Source organism: Camarhynchus parvulus, chromosome 3, assembly GCF_901933205.1.
Source record: "Camarhynchus parvulus chromosome 3, STF_HiC, whole genome shotgun sequence".
Classification (NCBI taxonomy): Eukaryota; Metazoa; Chordata; class Aves; order Passeriformes; family Thraupidae; genus Camarhynchus; species Camarhynchus parvulus.
Genome location: NC_044573.1, coordinates 72,231,403 through 72,250,949, shown reverse-complemented (window position 1 = coordinate 72,250,949; position 19,547 = coordinate 72,231,403). Strand labels below are relative to the sequence as shown.

At 37.9% G+C, this 19,547-nt stretch overlaps 1 protein-coding gene across 1 annotated transcript in view; it reads right to left on the bottom strand.

The window, feature by feature from the left end:
- LDAH (lipid droplet associated hydrolase) overlaps positions 1-19,547 on the bottom strand; it is a 112,497-nt gene that overhangs the window by 81,148 nt on the left and 11,802 nt on the right. The window contains exon 2 of the mRNA XM_030945114.1: positions 17,804-17,956. Within this exon, the coding sequence (XP_030800974.1) occupies positions 17,804-17,951 (148 nt within the window). The 5' untranslated portion in view covers positions 17,952-17,956. The remainder of the gene's footprint in view (positions 1-17,803; positions 17,957-19,547) is intronic.

Sequence of the window (19,547 nt, the reverse complement as noted above, 5' to 3'; positions counted from 1 at the left end):
ATCAGAGGTCAACCAGCTTGCTTATCTATCCCATCCAGTTACAGGAACGTGAAACTAAAACATCACGAAGTCTACAGCATGTATCCCATGATCCAGAAGCCTGCTCTCCAAATATCTGTGTTACCACTTCAAAATAGGTATGTGGCATTGTTACTATACAAAAAGGCTGTCCTGACCCTAAAAGGAAGGATGATTTTATCTTAAACACATTGGACCAAATAAATATTTTCCTGCTTGCAACTTCATTTTCTATCTGTCCCTTTCTACACCACTGGAGAAGCTCTTTCCTTTTCAACTCTTGTGCTCTAGAACCATGGGATAACCTGTCCTCCCTCCTGGTGTCCCAGCAGCTTTTGAGGACTTCTCATAAAAGGCTGTTGTCTGAATGGACATGGCTTGCCCTGGGAATTCAGACCACCCTGCTCTAAAATCCACTGTTAAACACATAAAATATCAACAGTCATATACCACTGCTGAAGTGGAAACTGAAATACTGTCCCAAAGATAAAAGTACATCTATGAAAGGGATCTCTGGATTGCCAAACAAAACTCTATACTTTGCTCCTCCTTTTTTTTTTCTCGTTTGGATATCACTAGTGATGTAAATTGGAGGGGAAATTCATATGAAGACAAAGCAGAACTTTCCTAATTTCCATATGATGCATAAAAATTCCACACAGACATCAGAACACAAAATTCATATTTATTTATTTATTTATTTATTGGTTTTCCAGAGTAGTTATACTGATTTTTTATTATTGTTTAGATGCCAGCAAAGCTCACCATCATGGCTGGGATTGCTCAGTTATGTGTCTTTCAACTCCCACATCAGGCAGTTCTTAGTTTGGATATCATCAACAGCAAAAGGCAGCATGAGCAGTATTGTGTAAAAAGGCTGCCATTTTTTTAAGACAAAAACATTCCAAAATAACACCAGTGTATTACAAAACAAAAAAGCCTGAATTCAAATTCTGTCAACTCCTCCATATCCATCTGATTGTAATAACAGAGGCTGAGCTGTGCAAGTATTGATAGTGACAGAGAAGGATTAGACCTATAATCAAATTAGTACATGTGAAAATGGGTATGGAAATAAAAACAAGGGTTATTCCACTTCTTCTCTTTCTGTAGTGGGCATTTTCATATTTTCTTGTTTTACTTCCACCCTTTTGCCTTTCAGGTAGCACACAGTCAGTTCATTGTTGTCCCAGGAGGTTCCCTCAGCCCAGTGCCACCGAGGCACCCAGAGCAGAGCCACGTGCACGGGAGGTGGTACCACAGCTCACCCTGGGATGATGCATGAGCACAGGAAGGGAGCCTTTCCCTCCAGGTAATGTATCTCACACACTTCACCCCTCACTTGCATGTACTAAGTGTTTCTGGGGGGTTTTAAATCTTAATAAAACTAGTGATCTTAGACAAACATTATTTTTACTGGACTACACAGATGTGGGGGAAAAAAAATCCCCAACCCCAAAACATCACGATCAGTTATTACGTATTTCTAAGCATCTCTTTGTAAGCTTGCCATTAAAGGAGACTTTAAAAAAAAGAAATGGTTGTTTTGTAAAAACTCCAGAACACAACCAAATTTGTGCAAATTGATTTCCAGGAAAACAATTTAAAATTCACAAGATTCACATATCCATACAATTGCATCACACTTTCATACATCAAAAATATATAACATGAAGGGCCCCAGAGACAATAAAACATAATCTTGACATCATTTGTCAAGTTCCTTGGATTGATGTTACACAGAGGAAATCTGTCTTTCAGCAAGGCAGAAGAAAAAAGTAGCAGCAATCCAAAATCAATTGTGTCTTTTGTAGTACAAATGATCATAATGTTTTGCATTATGTTTAATCCTCGAATATAACACCAGTAGGAGTTTTGAGATCAAGGAATCACAAAATTAATCTCAATCATAGCATTTTTTTCTTTACATTTTTCTCTCCTTTAATAATGCAGAACAAGGATGGGGAGAAATGACAGCAGCTTAGACATCTTGGTGCTCTTTCCCATCATCAGCTGGCGAACCTAAGACGTAAAATCTGCTCAGGATTTGGTCATCAGCTGAAGAACAGTGAGGCTTTGCATCAAATATTATACAAAGCCTAAGAAAATCTAATACTTCTTTCAGGGAAAGGAGACTTTTATCCTCTGATAATTTGGTGTGTTTTTTAGGCAGGCAAAAGAGAAAATCCATAAATGCAAAAGAAACCCCAGTCCTCATAAGCATCTGCTCCTGGTAAGAGATATTCTGAGAGATCTGACCTGTTACTGGCATTTCAAAATGCCTTGAAGGGATATGAATGAGAACTGCTGGCATACAGGGGAATGAAAATCAGCAAGAATTTTAACAGCAAAAATTTCTACAGAAAATTTCTACAGCAAAAATCACCATGTGTAAAGCAGCTATAAATTTATTCTTTATTGAACTTGCAATTCCAATGCAGTTATTCCAGACTTGTAGTGACCTAAGTAAATGCAGATTAATAGTCCCTGCTCTTGAAAGCTGGCATCTACAATATTTATGACTGAACAATGTTTATCTCATATGTCTTCAAAGTAATTTTGTATGTTCTTGATTGAGCTGCTGTCAAAATACTTCATGGGAGGAAACAAAAAAAAAAACCCTGGACTGATTAATATTTTCTTCATATAACAGAGTAATAGTAACAGCTAACAGAAATAACTGGGACTTAATACATACAGCAGTCTGACCAATAATGTTTTAGGCTGATCTTTGCAACTGGACTGTGTTCAATTAAATTATTTTATTTTATAGATAAAGAATTACCAGGTCAATCACAAGGGCACCCAGGCAGTGCTCATTTGTACTTTAGAAGGATTTCCCAGTACAGTAAACCAGAACTGCCTATGTTCTATCACTCAGCAACTAAGTGTCAAAAAATGGAAACCATAAGTAAATGCAGTGTTAACCCCCATGATTTGAAGGTTACTCCAGTTATTTGAATACCACATCAATCCTTAGACACCTCAGGGCAGCTGAATCATTCACGCATGCCAATAAATCTCAAATTGCAGTCATCTGAAGCATGCAGCACATCTTAAGCAGTTACTCTCAACTGTGCTTAATTTTCAAGAGCATTTATGTTGTTTCAGAAGTCTTTTAAACAATAGCTGTAAATGGCGACCATAACAGAAAAAGAATCAAGACTGTAATACACCGAGGATTTGTCTAATTTGCAAAAGATTTCCAAGCACTTAATGGAAAGACTGTGTCAAATGGACAAGTTATACAGCAAATGAGAACAGCGGGGCCACTTTATCTGATGTACCCATAGGCTGCAATAAGCAAAGGACTCCTGCCACACTCCCTGTGTTGCTCTGTAATACATTACATTTCACGCAGCTATTCTACATTAAGCTCAAAGTCTTTCCATTTTTAATTTGAAGACTGGAATCCACTGCTTCCTTTTCCGATCTGTTCCACCCACAGCTAACACAAAACAGTACAGAACAACCAAGAGCGCAGAGGTGGAACTTGGGGCTATTTTAGGAGGTAAATATTCTCCACTTCTATATACCGCAGATACAGACTTCCAAGAACTAGAACTACTACTCTTTAGTCACCCATATAAGTAGAAATACAAACATGACTTATAAAGATGCATTTGCCTACCTTTCACTTTCAAACACTTTCCTGTTAATGCTTTTTCCATCAAATCAAGATTTTAAATGCCATCTGCTTCCTCAATAAGACACTTAGGCAGTGGAGAGAGAACAACTTCTATAAACAGAATATTTACCCAGAAATCACTTCTAAAGAATAACCTTTATTCCGATTTCACATTATTTCCTATACAATGCATCACAAAGTAAAACTTAGCCTGTCTTAAAATGAAATACTAATATTTGAGATGCTGCACTTCCACAAAAGAAATTATTCAGACTTGATAAATTTAAACTTATATACAGTACACCATCAGTGCAACTCCATCAGTTTAATTATGAATGGAAAACAACAAACACATCATGCTCACTTAAAAAGTCACAAACCATAGCTATTCCTCACAAGCAATGACAGCTTTATGGCTTACAAATTACTAAGCATTTTGAATTCTTCAGCAACAGAACACATTGATGTCAAATGGAAACCACAGGTAAGAGAACACTAGCATTAGGTAGCCCAATGCAAAAAAATTTCCAGTTTAGAAATTAAGATAAGTCACCAAAACAAGAAAGAAGCCTTCTGCGCAGAAAAATGTAAGTCAAAAATATATACAGCTTGCTCAAAAGAAATTGAGACTAAAACATAAAACTAGGTAATTCTTAGCAGTTCTGGAAGGGATAGCTGAATTGAGAAAGATTTATTTAAGCAGTATATAGTAAAAGCCAAGAGTGGTGGGGAGTGAATGAAAAATTGCCATGTAACTAAGTCATCCCAAACAGTGACAAGGTTTCTTGCACCTTGCTTTGAAACAAGCGTCTGGGTTTCATGCACTGTCCTGTGAGATGTTTCCCAGTGCTTCCAGTGGTGTCTCCAGGAGCCTAACCATCCCTGGGAGCAGCAGCTGGCACTGAGCTGTGGTGCTTTATGCACTTCTCCAGCAGTTGCTTTTTGCTTGCTCTGGGACCTCAGCAGGACCGTAAAGAATAAAAGCAGCTACATGAATACAAGAAGGGAAATACACAGCCAGCAGTGGGTTTACAAAGAACTTTAAAGAACTGGAAAATATGCCAGCAATTACCAGAAGTGTAATTTTAGAAAAAATCCACAGTTTCAGAATGAAGGGTATGCTGCAGTATTTACACTATAATCTCCTGCATGAAAAAACAAAAGCAGCTCTAAAAAGAAAAATAAAAAGAGCAGCTATAAATCAAATTTGAAATCCAGGGGTGCACAGCAGGACACATAAAAATCATTTTTGTGGTGATGATTCTCACTGCCTCTTCAGAGAGCTGCCAAAGCTCCCAGCTCCAGCTTGAAGAGCCTCAGTGACAAGTTCCCTGCTCAAGGAAACTTAATCTGCCTTTGGCATCTGACCAGCCACCATGGAAGAAGATGCAACTCCCCTATGTTAATGAATGGAAAGCAGCCCACGCAGATGTCAGAAGCATTTAAATGGAGCATGCAAAACACACAATGATGTTCTCGCACTTGGGAGAAAACTGCAGAATCTGACACCGTGGCTGGTGAACAGGCCTTAAAAGGCAACACACAGGTCTCTCTGACATGCAAGGTCAAGGGATTTCATATAAAACATGTCAAATAACATTTGAGTGACCATCATAAACTCATGTCAATGAAGCTTTCACCTGTTTGCACATCTCAGGGTCTTGCATTCTTCGTCCTGTATCCCTTTATAGTCCCTACTCTAGGGGAGCAGCATCAGCCAAGGAGCAAAACATTACAAGGACGTTATACAGAAACACATGTGAAAACTCTGTCTGATCCTCTCTAACTCTGAAATAGTGAATTTGGCTGGAAAGCACTGTAAGATATTTGCTTGGGTTGTGAAAATAGGGAATCTCAGAAGGATTCAGCCAGGTGTCTGTAACACAGCTTATTAGAGAGGTTTTTCAAGAACATTTCACATTTTTTCCCTATATATACCTACATACATACACTGTTATTAGCTTGACACAGCTATAAAACTTACATATAGGATTTTATAATACACATTCTTTGTATATATTTTGCAAAGCCAATAAGCTCGTCTGTTGTTCCCTAATGCTGCTTCACTTTTAGGATAAATGTAGTTCATTCACCTTTAAAGAAATCCTACAGACAGTTCCATAAACCTGAATTAACCTAACACAGCTGTTTTTGCCCAAGTGACAAGAATGCCTGAAGCTTGTGAATTAAAATTACCAGCTAAAAATTGTGACAGTATATGCTGGTTTTCCCACGGCAATAATTAACAGCATCTATCCAGGCAGATAAGATATGAAGTCCAAAACGCTGATTTTATCCACTGCAAACCTACTGGACTTTGTAATTAAGCAATATTGCAAGGGTTATAAAGTCCACAGATGTACTTCAAAATTACTTCTGCCATCTCAACCAAAAGAGGCACATAAATACAAAAGAAGCCTAGATTTTAATTTTTTTAATGTGTCAGTAAACTAATGTCTCTTGGAAGGGAGTTAAGACTGAGACATAAAACTGAAATAATTGAGTTCTTAGTGGAATAGCCAATTTTTCACACTTTTCAATGGTAGAACCCAGAATTTTCTAGTGCTTACAGTTAAATAATTTTGTGTGTTGTTTTTCCCATAGTAAATGAAAAACTAAAACATTTAGTTAGATCTCCTAATACACACCTACACATACACAGTCTCTTAAGCAGATGAAGACAGATATAACTACGTTTAATACCCCAGAGGTGGTTGGTCTGACCCAAACCATACTACAACCAATGCTGGCAGAGAGGCCATTGTGAGTTCTGTGCTGGGTCTAGAATTCCCAGTGAGAATTTTTCAGCCAGCTTCGTGGTCTGAAGCAGCATTGGACCAGAAGAAAACAAACCTCCTAAAAGAAAGAGGGAGAACAAAGGAAGTGCATGAAGAGGAACACGAGACTTAATGTCAAATGGGTTCACAAGAAAGCCTATGAAACATCTGAGTAACACAGCCCTGATGAGACAACAGCAGCAGGAAAAAAACAAAGATGGGAAAAAAATAATTCAAACCCAAGATAACCACAAATTATTTGTTTTGTGCAGATACACAGCTCTGAAAATTTGATCACTTTTGAACTATATACAAGGAGAAAGGAAACAATACACTCAAAAGGCACCAAAAAGAATATTTCCATACCTGTATCAGATTTTCCTATATTGTACCACTGGTAAGAATTAAAATAAAATAAGAAAATGTACAGGTTTGGGTGCTTTGGGGTTATTAGTTTTGGCTATTGCTTGTTTTGTTTTATCAAGGTAGTAACAGACAGGAAATAAATGGCAACAGAGAGCACCAAGACAGTTAATTTCAGAAAAATAGACCGAAAATGTGTTTCTGCAATTTTTGTGTATTGAAACTTCAAGAATGTTGCATTTGAAACCAACAATCTAAGGTGATTTAGTGAACTAATTTTGCATTTGCATCTGCCTTGAGTCTTCAGAAATGCAAGATAAAAGAACTTCAGACTGTTCTGAACATGGATAAACCAAGACTTATCAACACACATCCTTAGGGACAGATTCTTCGCATTGACACCACTGTATTTCTGACTGAGGAAAAAGGCCTTGTAGGTGGGGTATTAATTCTGGTCCTAAATAGATGCTCCATGAAGACTTCAACTGAAACACTTTTTTCAGGAAAACATAAAACACAAATCACTTCACAAGCACATTTATTCACCCATTCAGGATCTATTGCCAAGAGTTTCTGCCTCTTAAGAGAAGGCTGTGACAATGGATAAAAAATATCTAAAACTTAAGAGATGGAAGGCAGTATTTATGTATCACTATGTATTTACTTATTCCTATGAGAGTTTTTTAATCCAACTAGGATAATCAAGGTTTGTTTTCAAAAAGGGAAATCAGGACAGTGAACAAAACCTCCCATCATGCCCATAACAGAAAAACAAGAGCAAGAGTTATGACTGAGTTTCTGGTCATACTGTTTTCCATAACCCAGATATTGAACATAATGGGTCATATTTATTTCTAGTACTCATTCAGTGATCCGTAAGAGTTACTATCAGACAGAAATAAGACCATGTGTTACCTAGAATCTGAAAGAGGATTTTTAGTTTTCATTCTTTTCAGATACAACTAAGTCAAAATGTTTAATATCAAGGCAAATTCACAGTAGCTCAGGTATTTCTGGTATCAGCTCCCAGAAAGTAAGTCATTATACACCGCTGCTGTAGCTTTAAACATTTTAAATGCTTTGTTTCTACATGATGCACATGGAAACACTGGATTTCCTTCATAGGTAAGTCCTTCACTAAGCAATTTCTTCTTTCCTCCTGCCTCAGATATCCCATGAAGAGAAATAGATCTTTTTCAAAATTTTCAAATCAAGCAAAATACCCTAGAACACAACTTTTCCATGACTCTGGCCAACTCAAGCCACTGCATGCTGCAGGAGAGGGATCACTTCCTCCCCTGATGCTGCTCACACAGCCAGGCAGGAAGGATCCATGCTGAAAACGCCTCATTAGTAGGGAGAGGACACCAAAAGAAGGCTGGGGATTGAGAAATTTCAGTAAGTCACTTCAGTAAGTCCCATCTGCCACCCAGATTTAGTGGAGGGAAGTACTGTCAAACACAGCTGGACATTCAACCATCCTGTCATTACTTTGCCTTCTCAAACTTAACAAGCTCAACTATGCCAAGCCCCCATCAGAGTTACTTCTGGAGCACTGGGAAATTAAAAAAAAAATTGCATATTTCAAGCCTAGATCTGACATACAGGCTGCTCTCTGCATGAGGAAGTTTTTATTTTTAATGAAAGACTATGTTTTTTTCTGTTCTAAAGACAATGGAAGCTCGTGGGCTGACCCAGTAAACAAAGCCCAACTGTCAGCATATTTTAAAATATTAGTCACAAACAAGTAGTCCATAAACAGCAAAAATAATGAAGAACAGTGTCCTAAGAATTGAATTTTTTAATATATAATGTGAGATAGAACACACACCTTTCCATCAGGGGGTACTCTACCAGCATGTATGTCTTCTAGCCAAGCTTTTATTTTGCTATCCTTTAGCATCCACTATGCCTCAGAAAAAGCCTGGGGAAAATTCACTAACATATTCAAAGTTTTGTGTGGATTGAAAACAGAAATCAAATAGGTACAGACAAATTAGTATTATCTGCTACAAATAATGTCCTCAGGAAGTCAAACTATTTACCTCAGTAAGTAAAGGGGAGGATCATTTGATACTTATTCACATTTTATAAACAAGAAACAAACCAAATAATCAGTGGCTAGTAATACTTTAATTTTTATGCACAAACAGCTCCAGCTTACAGTATCTTACATGCACAATCGCCTGAGGAAACAAGGCTGTTCTTGTAATTACGTCATGAATATTTGCATTAGAGCTAAAGAAATGGCTAGGAAAGTTGGGAAGAGTAGCTTTGGAAATATCAGGTAGATAAGGGTGGGTTGTTTCTTGATTTGTGTGTGTTTGTGTGTATGCTTTTGCTCCTGTGCAAAGTGCAAATACACAAAACATGATGACATACACCCCATACAAGCACAAGAATAAAAACTGTTTTGCAGTGTTTATGTCCCACTGAAATAAAAAACTGTGCTGTTACTTCCTTACCTGCTGATAAGAAGACCGATCATAGGGAAAGGGAAAAAACATTTTATCTTTCCCTATATACTTCTACCTGGATTGTTATGCTGCACAAACCTTTAACTCTATAGTGTAGTCTGTTCTCAGTGATGACTTTTGCATCCCCCATACCAGTTACTGGAGAGTAGGAAAGCCAATTCTTTTACTCAAAAAAAAGAAAAAAAGTTCATCTCAATGTAAAATACAAATTCTCGATGTCAGAATCTGAGAACTCAGGGTCAAATGTAAAGAGTTCGCAGCTTCAGCTGGAGATGCAGTGGAAACAAAAGCAGAAGGCTCAAGGGAGAGGCATTCTCAGGGAATCACTACCACCTGGAGAGGCTGGTGGGGCACCAGCTCCTGCCAAGGTCTCCAGACAGAGCATGTGAACTCATGTATGTGCTGAGTGCTGGGGACTGACACCATAATTCAACAACAGAAAGTTCTGTGACAAATCCAGCTGAAGGAACTCCCACCTTCCCCCCTGACTATCATTCCCACCCTCCTACCACGGCTCACCAGCCCCTGAATTACACTGGCACAGCTCTGTGGGGGCCCTGCTGTGAACCCAAACAGGGAACTGTTCCAGCTGTAAAAAGACCCCAGAAATAAATGTATGTATTTATTTAATTCACAGCATGACCTCTCAAAGTATTGTTCTGGCATAACTGAGGGGTGGAATGGCACAGCATGGTGGGAAAAGGAATACCTTATGCCAGTATTGTTGACATTCATTTTGAATTGCAAAATAATTGCCTCAGGAAGATTTTTAAGTGCTCCAAGCAATAATCTCTTGGATTTCCATTGTCTGGTGAGTCTTAATGAACACTCCACAAACAGTTTCTAACTTCCACACTACTTTACACTCAGGAACATCTGCTTTACACCTAACATCATGGTTCTAACAACTGTGTGAAGGCAAGAGCTATATGAATGGGCAGTCTCTTCAATAGCCACCCACATCTAAAGAGAGGCCCAATTACTGAAGTGTTACCTGCTAATAAAAGCAGGTAATGGTAGAGACTTTCGGGGAAAACTCTGATTATGTTATGCTGATCATGTAAGATTATAATACAGAGAGGTGGAGTACATTCTTGAATGTAGGGAAAGACATTCTTGAAAATTTTAGGAACACCAGGTAGTTTTCTCTAAGCCAGTGCAATGAGCAGCCCAGCAGGCAAATAACATATTCAAAGATCAAGTGGTTGCCTCAATCCCTATGCTGCAGGGGAGGCCACAATAAAAGAGCACAGCATTTCTCTTCCTCTCTTCAGGAAAGCACTGCAGATTCACAGCCACCCTCTCCACACAGTAAGGAACAATGTTTTACAGTAAATAATCCAGTCAAGTAGAGTATCTGCAGAACTAAGTTTAATTTAAAGCACTGCAAATATCACAGAATGGATGAATGCTGCTGCTAAGATAAAATGTAAAAGAGAAATCGTTCCTAAACAGAGTATTTGTGCACACACAGAAGGAATTCTGCTCAGCTGTTTGGATATAAACAGCATATAATAAGGACAAAAATCAGTTGCAAAATTCACTTTTTCTTGGTTCCTGCTGATCAGCCACATGTGACTCAAGTGTGCCAGCTGGACCAGCTGCCATTCTGAGCTCCATAACCCCCCACAGGCTTTGTCAAGAGAGCCAAGACTCCAATCAAACAAGATTTTTTAGTTAATTCCCTGGACCAGATGTGTAGAATAGCAACATCTTCACTTTTGAACACCTAAAATTTCCTTTTTCTCTGCTCCATTGTTTCAGCTGAGGATGGACAACAGAAGCACTACTCTCTTTGGGATGGTACGATCAAAATGAGGAAAGGCAATAGGACTCAGGAAAACTTGCACCTTACCCTAGCAGGGGTAGGTGAAGATAAACACATAAAGTACAATGTTAATATCATGGAAAACATCCACATAAGAAACAACCTCAGCTTTAGGTCACCAGAAATATGTGATACAGGATTAAGAAAGTGTTATTGTATGAACAGGGGACCTCTGGAGCTTTTTTCAACATAAGTACTAGTGTAGTTACACTTTCACAATTTCACCTAAAAATTCTCATTGCATGTAGAAGCATTACTTAATTCAACCCCCAAAATCCATAGTTAAATGAATGATTCCTTTAAAAAAGACCTGAAGTACTTTTATGTCATGAGTTATTTTCCTTAATGTCCTTTGGCTATTTATTGCTGTACATTGGAGGTGATACCTGCCCTGGCACAAGAATTTTTCACAGTGAGTAAGAGTGGAGCTGCTCATGGAGCTGGTCAGTGATTTAAACATTCCAGAGAGGAAGTATTTGTTGTCTCACTCTATGCAGCTGTGCTTCTATGTTAATTTATTTACTTGGTGTGAGCTGTGAATGCTAGCTTAGAAGCTTAGGTTAGTGTGTAATTACAAATCCTGTAAATGTGAATGAAGATTTTTTTGGTGCTTTGGGACACAATTTGTGAGGATGATTGGCCATATACTGAGAAGGAACCCAATGGAAATGTGGGAACAGAAGCCCCAGCACTCACAATCCTATATTCTCTGCTCTAATTTAACCTGTCTTTACCTCACTCCTCCTAATGCAAATAAAAGGCATTTGCATGACCCTCAACAACTAACATAACTGCTTAATCACTGTAACACTGTCTCATAAAACTACTAATTTTAATTTTTTTTCTGATAAGCATACAGTAGAGAATCAGTCAATGCTTACCTGTGCATTCAGAGGAGAGCCTGAAGCCTGTAGTATGGTATATCTGGCTATTATAGCAATAACTTTGCCAAAACACACTATTTTTTTTTTCTAATCTTTAGAACAGCTCCCTCTTCTGGCATCCTGTGCTTATACTGTATTTAAGTAGCATACTTCATTCCTTACCAATTTTTAATTGTATTTGGTTTCCAACACTTAACAAACACACTTTCATTGTTAAAGGTTTTCACTGTTCAGTACAGCTGTGAAGCAAAATACAGCTTTTGAAAGGATAACTAATTCTTATCTAGTATTTATCTAAGATTATCCATAGACTTTACTACCTTTTGAAAGTATCCCAATATCAACCAAGACCAGAATCCACACATGGTCAAGGAGCCTGGATGGCTGGTTCAGGGGTCACATTTGCAGGATCACTGAATTTGGAAGGGATCATCCAAGATCTGAGTCCAGCTCCTCCCTGTTCATGCAGAGTGAGAGCAGGCTGCACACACAGTCAAGTTTTGATTACCTTCACAGCTGGAGATTCACATCTCAGTGCAGCCACCTAACCCCTCAGTATGCAGAAATGCTCATGGCAGTGCCATCCCTACCCTCTGGTTCTACAAACTACCCAGAAATTTATGCTCCTTCCTTCGACACCTAAATTAGCTGTTTAATCAGGCTGGATGAAATTGGGCCTTAGAGTCCCTTTCTGAACCAGGTGTCATGTCATGGACTCAGTTTTACCACCCCCTCACCTCCCCCCCCCAAAAAAAACCCCCAACAAACCACCAAGAAAAAGTAAACAAACAAACAAACAAAAAAACCAAACCAAACTTCATAAGAGCTCTCATAATCCTGCTGGTAGTGACAAACTGCAGAGAACACATGAGGACAGACTTTTTTTCCTGGATGATGTTCTGGTACTATTCTTTCAAATAAGTACAACCAACCACAAAACTAGAAAGAGGAAAAAAATGCCTAATGCATTCAGATGGAACGGGTTCTCAACTTTGTTCACAGAATTGCTGCTGGAGCTCAGTCAGTGTCTTTAGGCACAAAATATACATGACCCAGAACACCCCTTGCCCAGGAGGTAAGAAATCTATTTTCCTCTTAATATGTCTGTCTGTTGCCAGCAACATTCCATTTCCTCCAGCTGCATTTCAAAGGCAAATTGTGAACACTGCTATGTGCTGGGGGAGGAGACCCTGGCTGTTGACTCGGAAAGTAGTGTCTGAGAAGATAAGTACCTTCCCCAAGTAACTTCATGGTCTTGACTCCAAAATCAGATTTTGCTTCACATAAACAGTCTGACCCATCCACATGAGGTGCCAGGATTCCACACAGGATTCCAGATTATATCCTGGCTAAGGCTGCCAAAAGCTACACACTGCAAGCTCATCTGCTTATACTGAGAGTCCTTACTACATCTACTTCAGTTGTTGCAGACCAGGTTATAACAGGAAGATTTTGTACCAACAAGGGCATTCAGTCACATAAATTTTGTAAAAATCAATGCCCATTCTAAAACCAAATTGAGGAGAATTAAACATGCTTTACACAGTTTGCTGAATGAGGAAATAGATGCTTTTACCCCTTGGTCTCGGTGGTGACAGTAGACCCTCCTGAAGAACAATTCATTCCAGTAACTGCTGAGCAGAGTGAAAAATTAATAACTTTCAATAAACTGGTTTGGTGGGAGCAAAAGAAACAAAATACAAAGAAACTAAGCTTCAGGACTATACAATTAGCTTTATTGAGAAGTACAATAACATAGTGGTTCTTATTATAACTTTCCTTATGCAAGTGTTGAGGGTGATGACTGTTAAGTAAAACAGCAGGTGAAGACAAAGCCAGAAAAAGTACAGAAAGCTTTTTAGAGTCCCTATGTTACAGTTAAAAATGGCAATTTAAAGATTTTAAAACTAACAGGAACTCTCACCTCAAGAGAGAGTATACTAAAGACTCGCCATAATCCAGACAAATTGTTTGCACTGTTTTCACTGCTGAAAAATAGTTCAGCAGTATTCAAGTGAAGCAGCATTGTTGATGTAAGTACATGTAACTAGTCCTAGGAGATGAGAATCCAAATACACAATTTCTGTTGTGCATAAGCAATTCTTGACTCAGAGAATTAGTTCAGAAGAAATATCTTTATACTTGAAAAAAGTGTATGTTTAAGTCCTCATAGCCCTTAAACATCACCAAGTGACAGCATGAGTTGGTAAAACAGTAACATGATCCAAAACCCCAGCAGTGACTCAACTGCAAACAGGCAGATCAAGAAACTTGGCAAAGCATAGGGAGTACTCTGAATGCAGGCCAGAGAACCAGATTCTGAAATTATTTCTGTATATTAATGAATGAAACCTGTGTAACATGATTTACCACCAAAAAAAAAATTATTTACATTATATATGCTTCCCAAGTATAAGATTGCAAATTGCAAAATTGCCTTGTTTACAGCAATGGTAACACAAATTAGGAAGCCTGAAACAAAGGTATCCCAATGTACCCCTGCAATGAAATGCAAGAAGAACTTCGATGAAATGCAAAATGTCACGAGCTAAACAGTACAGTGGTTTTAAAATTTGTAGATTATTTCTTTACAAGACTAAATGTTTCATAAATACACAGGCACAAATAGGTACTATTCAAACAGAAAAAAAATTCCATTACACTCTGTGGATTATGGTTTTCAATGAACACAAGACATGCTAAGTATCGCTGTAGCAGATTTTGTATTTCACTGCTAATTTTACACTAAACAAACACTGTAAAAGTGAAAACAGTCCTTTAGGACACAAGAGGAAAAACAGTAATTCCTGTCCTTTCCGTGACACCTACATATCCAGAAAACCATGTACCTGATCCTTCATCTGTACACACTTAATTTACTCTCATGAGTAAATCTCATCGATTTTAACAGAAAAGAATTTCTCTTCAGAAAGTCAAACAAGTATATGCATATATTCTGGACTGAGGAAAAATTGGACCTTCTACACAGTAATTACTTTAGTAAAGACATTATTACTCCTATTCAGAGGTTTTGTGGATACAAGAAGAAATGCTATGAAACAAAGTGTGTATTAAACATTTCAATTAATACAGCAAAGTGTTATTAAAATTGTAAGTTCACTCACACTGCCACTAACAAAAAAAACATTAGCTTGTTGCAGTTAAATGAGATTAAACCCTGCTGCATGTTCTGTTTTTCAACTGCTTCAAGCACAGTGAGCTATCCGTTCTCAAGAGGCAGAATCCTGTTTCATTTTCAGTCATTGATTTCAAAGTAGAAGAATGTTTTGGAGGTATTTTTTTAAGAAAGTGGGGAGAGGGAGAAAGCTAAGTTGGACCTGAGAGGAATTGTCTCTGTTCTGAAGTAACCTGATTAAAACACAAAACAAAAATAAATATACAGGATTTATTCTCAAATCTCCTGCAACAATTCAATTCCAGCAGAAGCTGAGAATTTTGTCACCTTTCTCAATACGCACCCATAAGTCTGTTTGGTCTGACCACACGCTAACAAAATCATATGCCTGAATTTCATTAGGACTGGAAAAGTATGTACCAGAGCAGTTTAATACACAGAACAGAGGAACAAATGCAGCAGGACCAACCACCTTCCGTTCAGATCACTCAACGCTTGCCTGTGCATGCTCTCTTTTTTAAAAGTCAGAGCTGCTCTTGTCTGAATATTGCTTTCCTTGATCTGTGTACCAAGCTGTCCTTTTGCCCCTCTTTCCCTCATTCCATAAAGAATCTCAACTATGGACACATGCCTTTCAAGTGTGAAAATTGCTGGACTCCAGAAGGGTCCACACTTCATACTCAGGAAGTTACAAAAGCACAAGGGGAATGCTATGTAATCCTGATTTTTAGGTACATGAACAGGTTAACCAAATGTCCAGATCTCTCCTAAGGCTGTGTTTTTGCACTGTCAGATAAGCCTTCCCTTGAAGGCTAAAAATGAGGCATGCAACAGTAGCAAAAAAACCCATCATTTGTTTTATGAGAAGTAAAACTGCGCTTTGTTAGGCCAGGTCCCACTAAGCTCCCTGCCAGCCACAGCAAGAAGCTTGGGTAACTTTATTCACTACTGAATTTGGTCACCTAAAGTGAAGAGAGTATTATAGTGGTTGCTGAGGTTTTAAATTGTTTTCACAGTGAGAGAACTTCCAGCTTATTACCAACGTAATTCTGAAATAAGAGCAAAACCATAAATCAGCTGCTTGCAAAAGCCTGTACACCATGACTGAATATTTCACTGATGTCTTTTTCTGAACATCTATCTTAAGATGTTATTAAGGAATCTTCACAGAACTGTTCTGCAGGAAATCAGCTCCATGTAGCCATGCCACTACATTTTCTTGCATTAAAAGTTTCCTATGATGACTATGGAGACCATGCAATGTATGTGACTTGGTACATTTTGAACAGAATAACTTACATGCCTTGCAGAGGTACCATGCCTAGGATGCTAATGTTTGACTTTTGTACTCCTCTCCTACATATCTTTCTACTGATATAATCTAGCTTTACAGATTTATCTTTGTTACAGCCCCTACTATCACCCCAAACAGAAGGTATCAGTCTGAAGACAGGTGAAAGCTGCAGAAATTGTGGGGAAAAGGAACTCTAAACTTAGCTGTTCAATTAAACCTTCCACAATTGAGAGAAATCAAAAATTGAAAAGCATGAAATCAGGCTTGTATCTCCAGAGAGGTACTGAAGAGATACTGCATAGTGTATTTGGTTTAAAAGGTTATTCCCCACAAAACAGGAAGATGTACTCATAGATGGCTTCTTTTCAGTTAAGAAAAGAATTTAAACTTCACTGTCTTAAGAAGTTACTATTCAGCTCCTGGAGGCAAAGGCATAAAACCATTGTGCCCAAGGAAATTAACATAAAATATTCCATGGACCTTCCAAAACATTGAAAAAAAACCCTGAAAAAATTGGACCTGTGTTCTCTTTCACCACTAAAGACCAAGCCACACACAGTCCCATAAGTAGCCACTAGGTACACTAACAATGTAAAGTTGTGGATACTCAGAAAAGTCATTATTTGTACCACTCATTCTGGGAGAAATAATAACAGTATCCAGTACATACAAATAAACAATAGAAAGCATTAGAAATCTGCAAACTGTAAGGTGGTCAAAGAGTCACAGCTTGAGTGGGTTCAAGCTCTACTTTTGCTAAAGACAGAATTCCTACAGTTCATTGGTAGACTTCAACTAAATCAGGACTTCTCCATTAATTTTAACATATGCCAAAGGCAAGTTTAGAGCTCTCATTTTAAGACAGTCACATTTAAATATAATTAGGAGCTGTACAATTCTCACTGAGTTCAAGAGGGTCAGCATAAAAATTCATGTGTAAAAATCTAAGTTAAAAAACTTTTACTCGTAAAATAAACCAACTTAAAAAACAACTGGATCTAGAATTTTTCCTTAAATACTGTAACTTTCATCTGTCAGTTGGCACACAGCTGACATTGCAGTAACACTTCAAGGTGCAAGAGATAAATAGAAGCAGAGCAATGAAAACAAACAAAAGCCCACAATACTCTCAGTAAACCACCACCACGAAGGAAATGAGTAAGACATCCTAATTTCTAAGTGCTGCCTTCTGGCACTGTTAAAAATAAAGGTAGCAATAGCAATCGAATGTAACAAAGAAATTTCACCACTGTAGTGTTATTGAGTTATTGGCCATGTGCACGAGCCAGAATTTACCACTTAGATAGTGAGAATTGCTGAAAATGAACTGGACATACCCCTTTCAATCAACGTATATATTATAACTTCTAGACTTAAACACAAAAAAAAGACCCTTACCAGGAATAATCATGAACAAGAGCCTGGGTAGATTTTTACTTTCGTCTTTTGAGAGGTCTTTCCAGGGCCCGCACTTTAAGACATGGGTAGCAGCTCCACAACAGTAGATAAATTCTTCATGTAAGGGCACTGGCTCTTCTGACCCCATGTTTGCTGTTGAGCAGAATAAGATACTGTTATAACAGAACAATACTTTGAGCTGTCTCTTTGTCATTATGCCTTCCCCCAGAATAACTGCAAAAAAACCCAGCCAAACCATCACTCCCCCAACAGCTGTCATATCCAGTAATCTGAGGCCCCGTTCAGTATTTGATGTTTGAAGGGGCTGGAGAAGGTGATACATGTTGCTACTATATGAGAGAAAGCATCTTTCAGTTTCTGTCTCAGAAATACACAATGATGAACTGGACAATAAGCTCTATTCTACCTTAAAGGCAAATATTTTAAATTTCTTGTTCATACCGTCCACTGAAAAGATTAATCTGAAAGCTGTTTGAAGGCAAACAAATGAAAAATACCAAACAGAACTAGTGCATGTATGTCTTTGCAAGTTCTGTGTGCCTTGTAATAAAACAGGTATTGCAGCATAACCATGACCTTTAACCGTCAAAAGCATAGTTAAAAATAACATTAGGCTTTCAACTATTTTTGCTTAGTGAAAAAGGACCATTCATTTTTGAGTACAAGGACACAAATTCTATTTCCTAGTCAGTTTGTGAAATTTCAGGCATGTAAACCAAAGCCTGAAAGATCTACAAGGTTTGCTGCACTATTAAGTGGGAGGCACTACCCTCACTAATAGTCACTGAAAAATTCTCAGTGCTACACAACTTAAAAGGAACAGATCTGACTGAAATTTTAAGTAATGACACTTGACAGCATTAGAAAAGTACACTTGAATAAACAATATTTCTTTACTTTTGCAAATTTTAATCTGGGGTTTTGAAAGGTTTAAGGTAAAGAACAATCAATGCAGAAAAGACAGAAAATGTTTTATTTTGAACCAACAAGTACCACCATGAAAAAACCTGAATATAGTACAAACAGAAAACACTCCTGGAGGGAAGGGAGAAGTACTCTTTAATGCTGCCAATTACAGCACAATTCTCTGGATGAAACCTTGTACTCCCATCTGCCCATTTCACCCCAGGATCTCCAAAAAGTTCTTTTAATGATTATGCAGACACCTTTAGTACTTCATTGTTTGCCATGTTATTATCTAACTTGTAGTGACTAAAATGTAAGTAAAGTCAATTTTGCCAAACTATTAAGCGGTATATTTTAATGCATTATCCCTGCTTGTATTTCTTCATTATTTAAAGCTGAAAGAAGCCAAGAACAGTTTCAACAAAGAAGTACAGTTACATCAACAACCACAGTAAACATAAGCTGTCACTCCTTTTCTGAGGTGTTTACAATCCAAGAAGCAAAAGTAACTAGTTCTTACCCAAGAAAGTAGGTTTTGGACAAAGTTTCTGATCATGATCACAAACAATAAAATCTGTTGCATATTTTCATTCTGAATTGATTTCACATAAACAAATCTGAATGGAAATCCCATTGACAACTTTTCATTCGAAAGAAGTATTTGCAACATTAAGGTCAGAAGTTAAGCAATGAGAACAGAAAACTCAGCAATACATTTTGGACTGGCACAGGAGGATTTTCAGGTTCATACAGACCTGTTGTTGTAGCTTTGCTCCAGTCTTTAACTTAACTTCTAATTTCAAAAATACATAGTGTT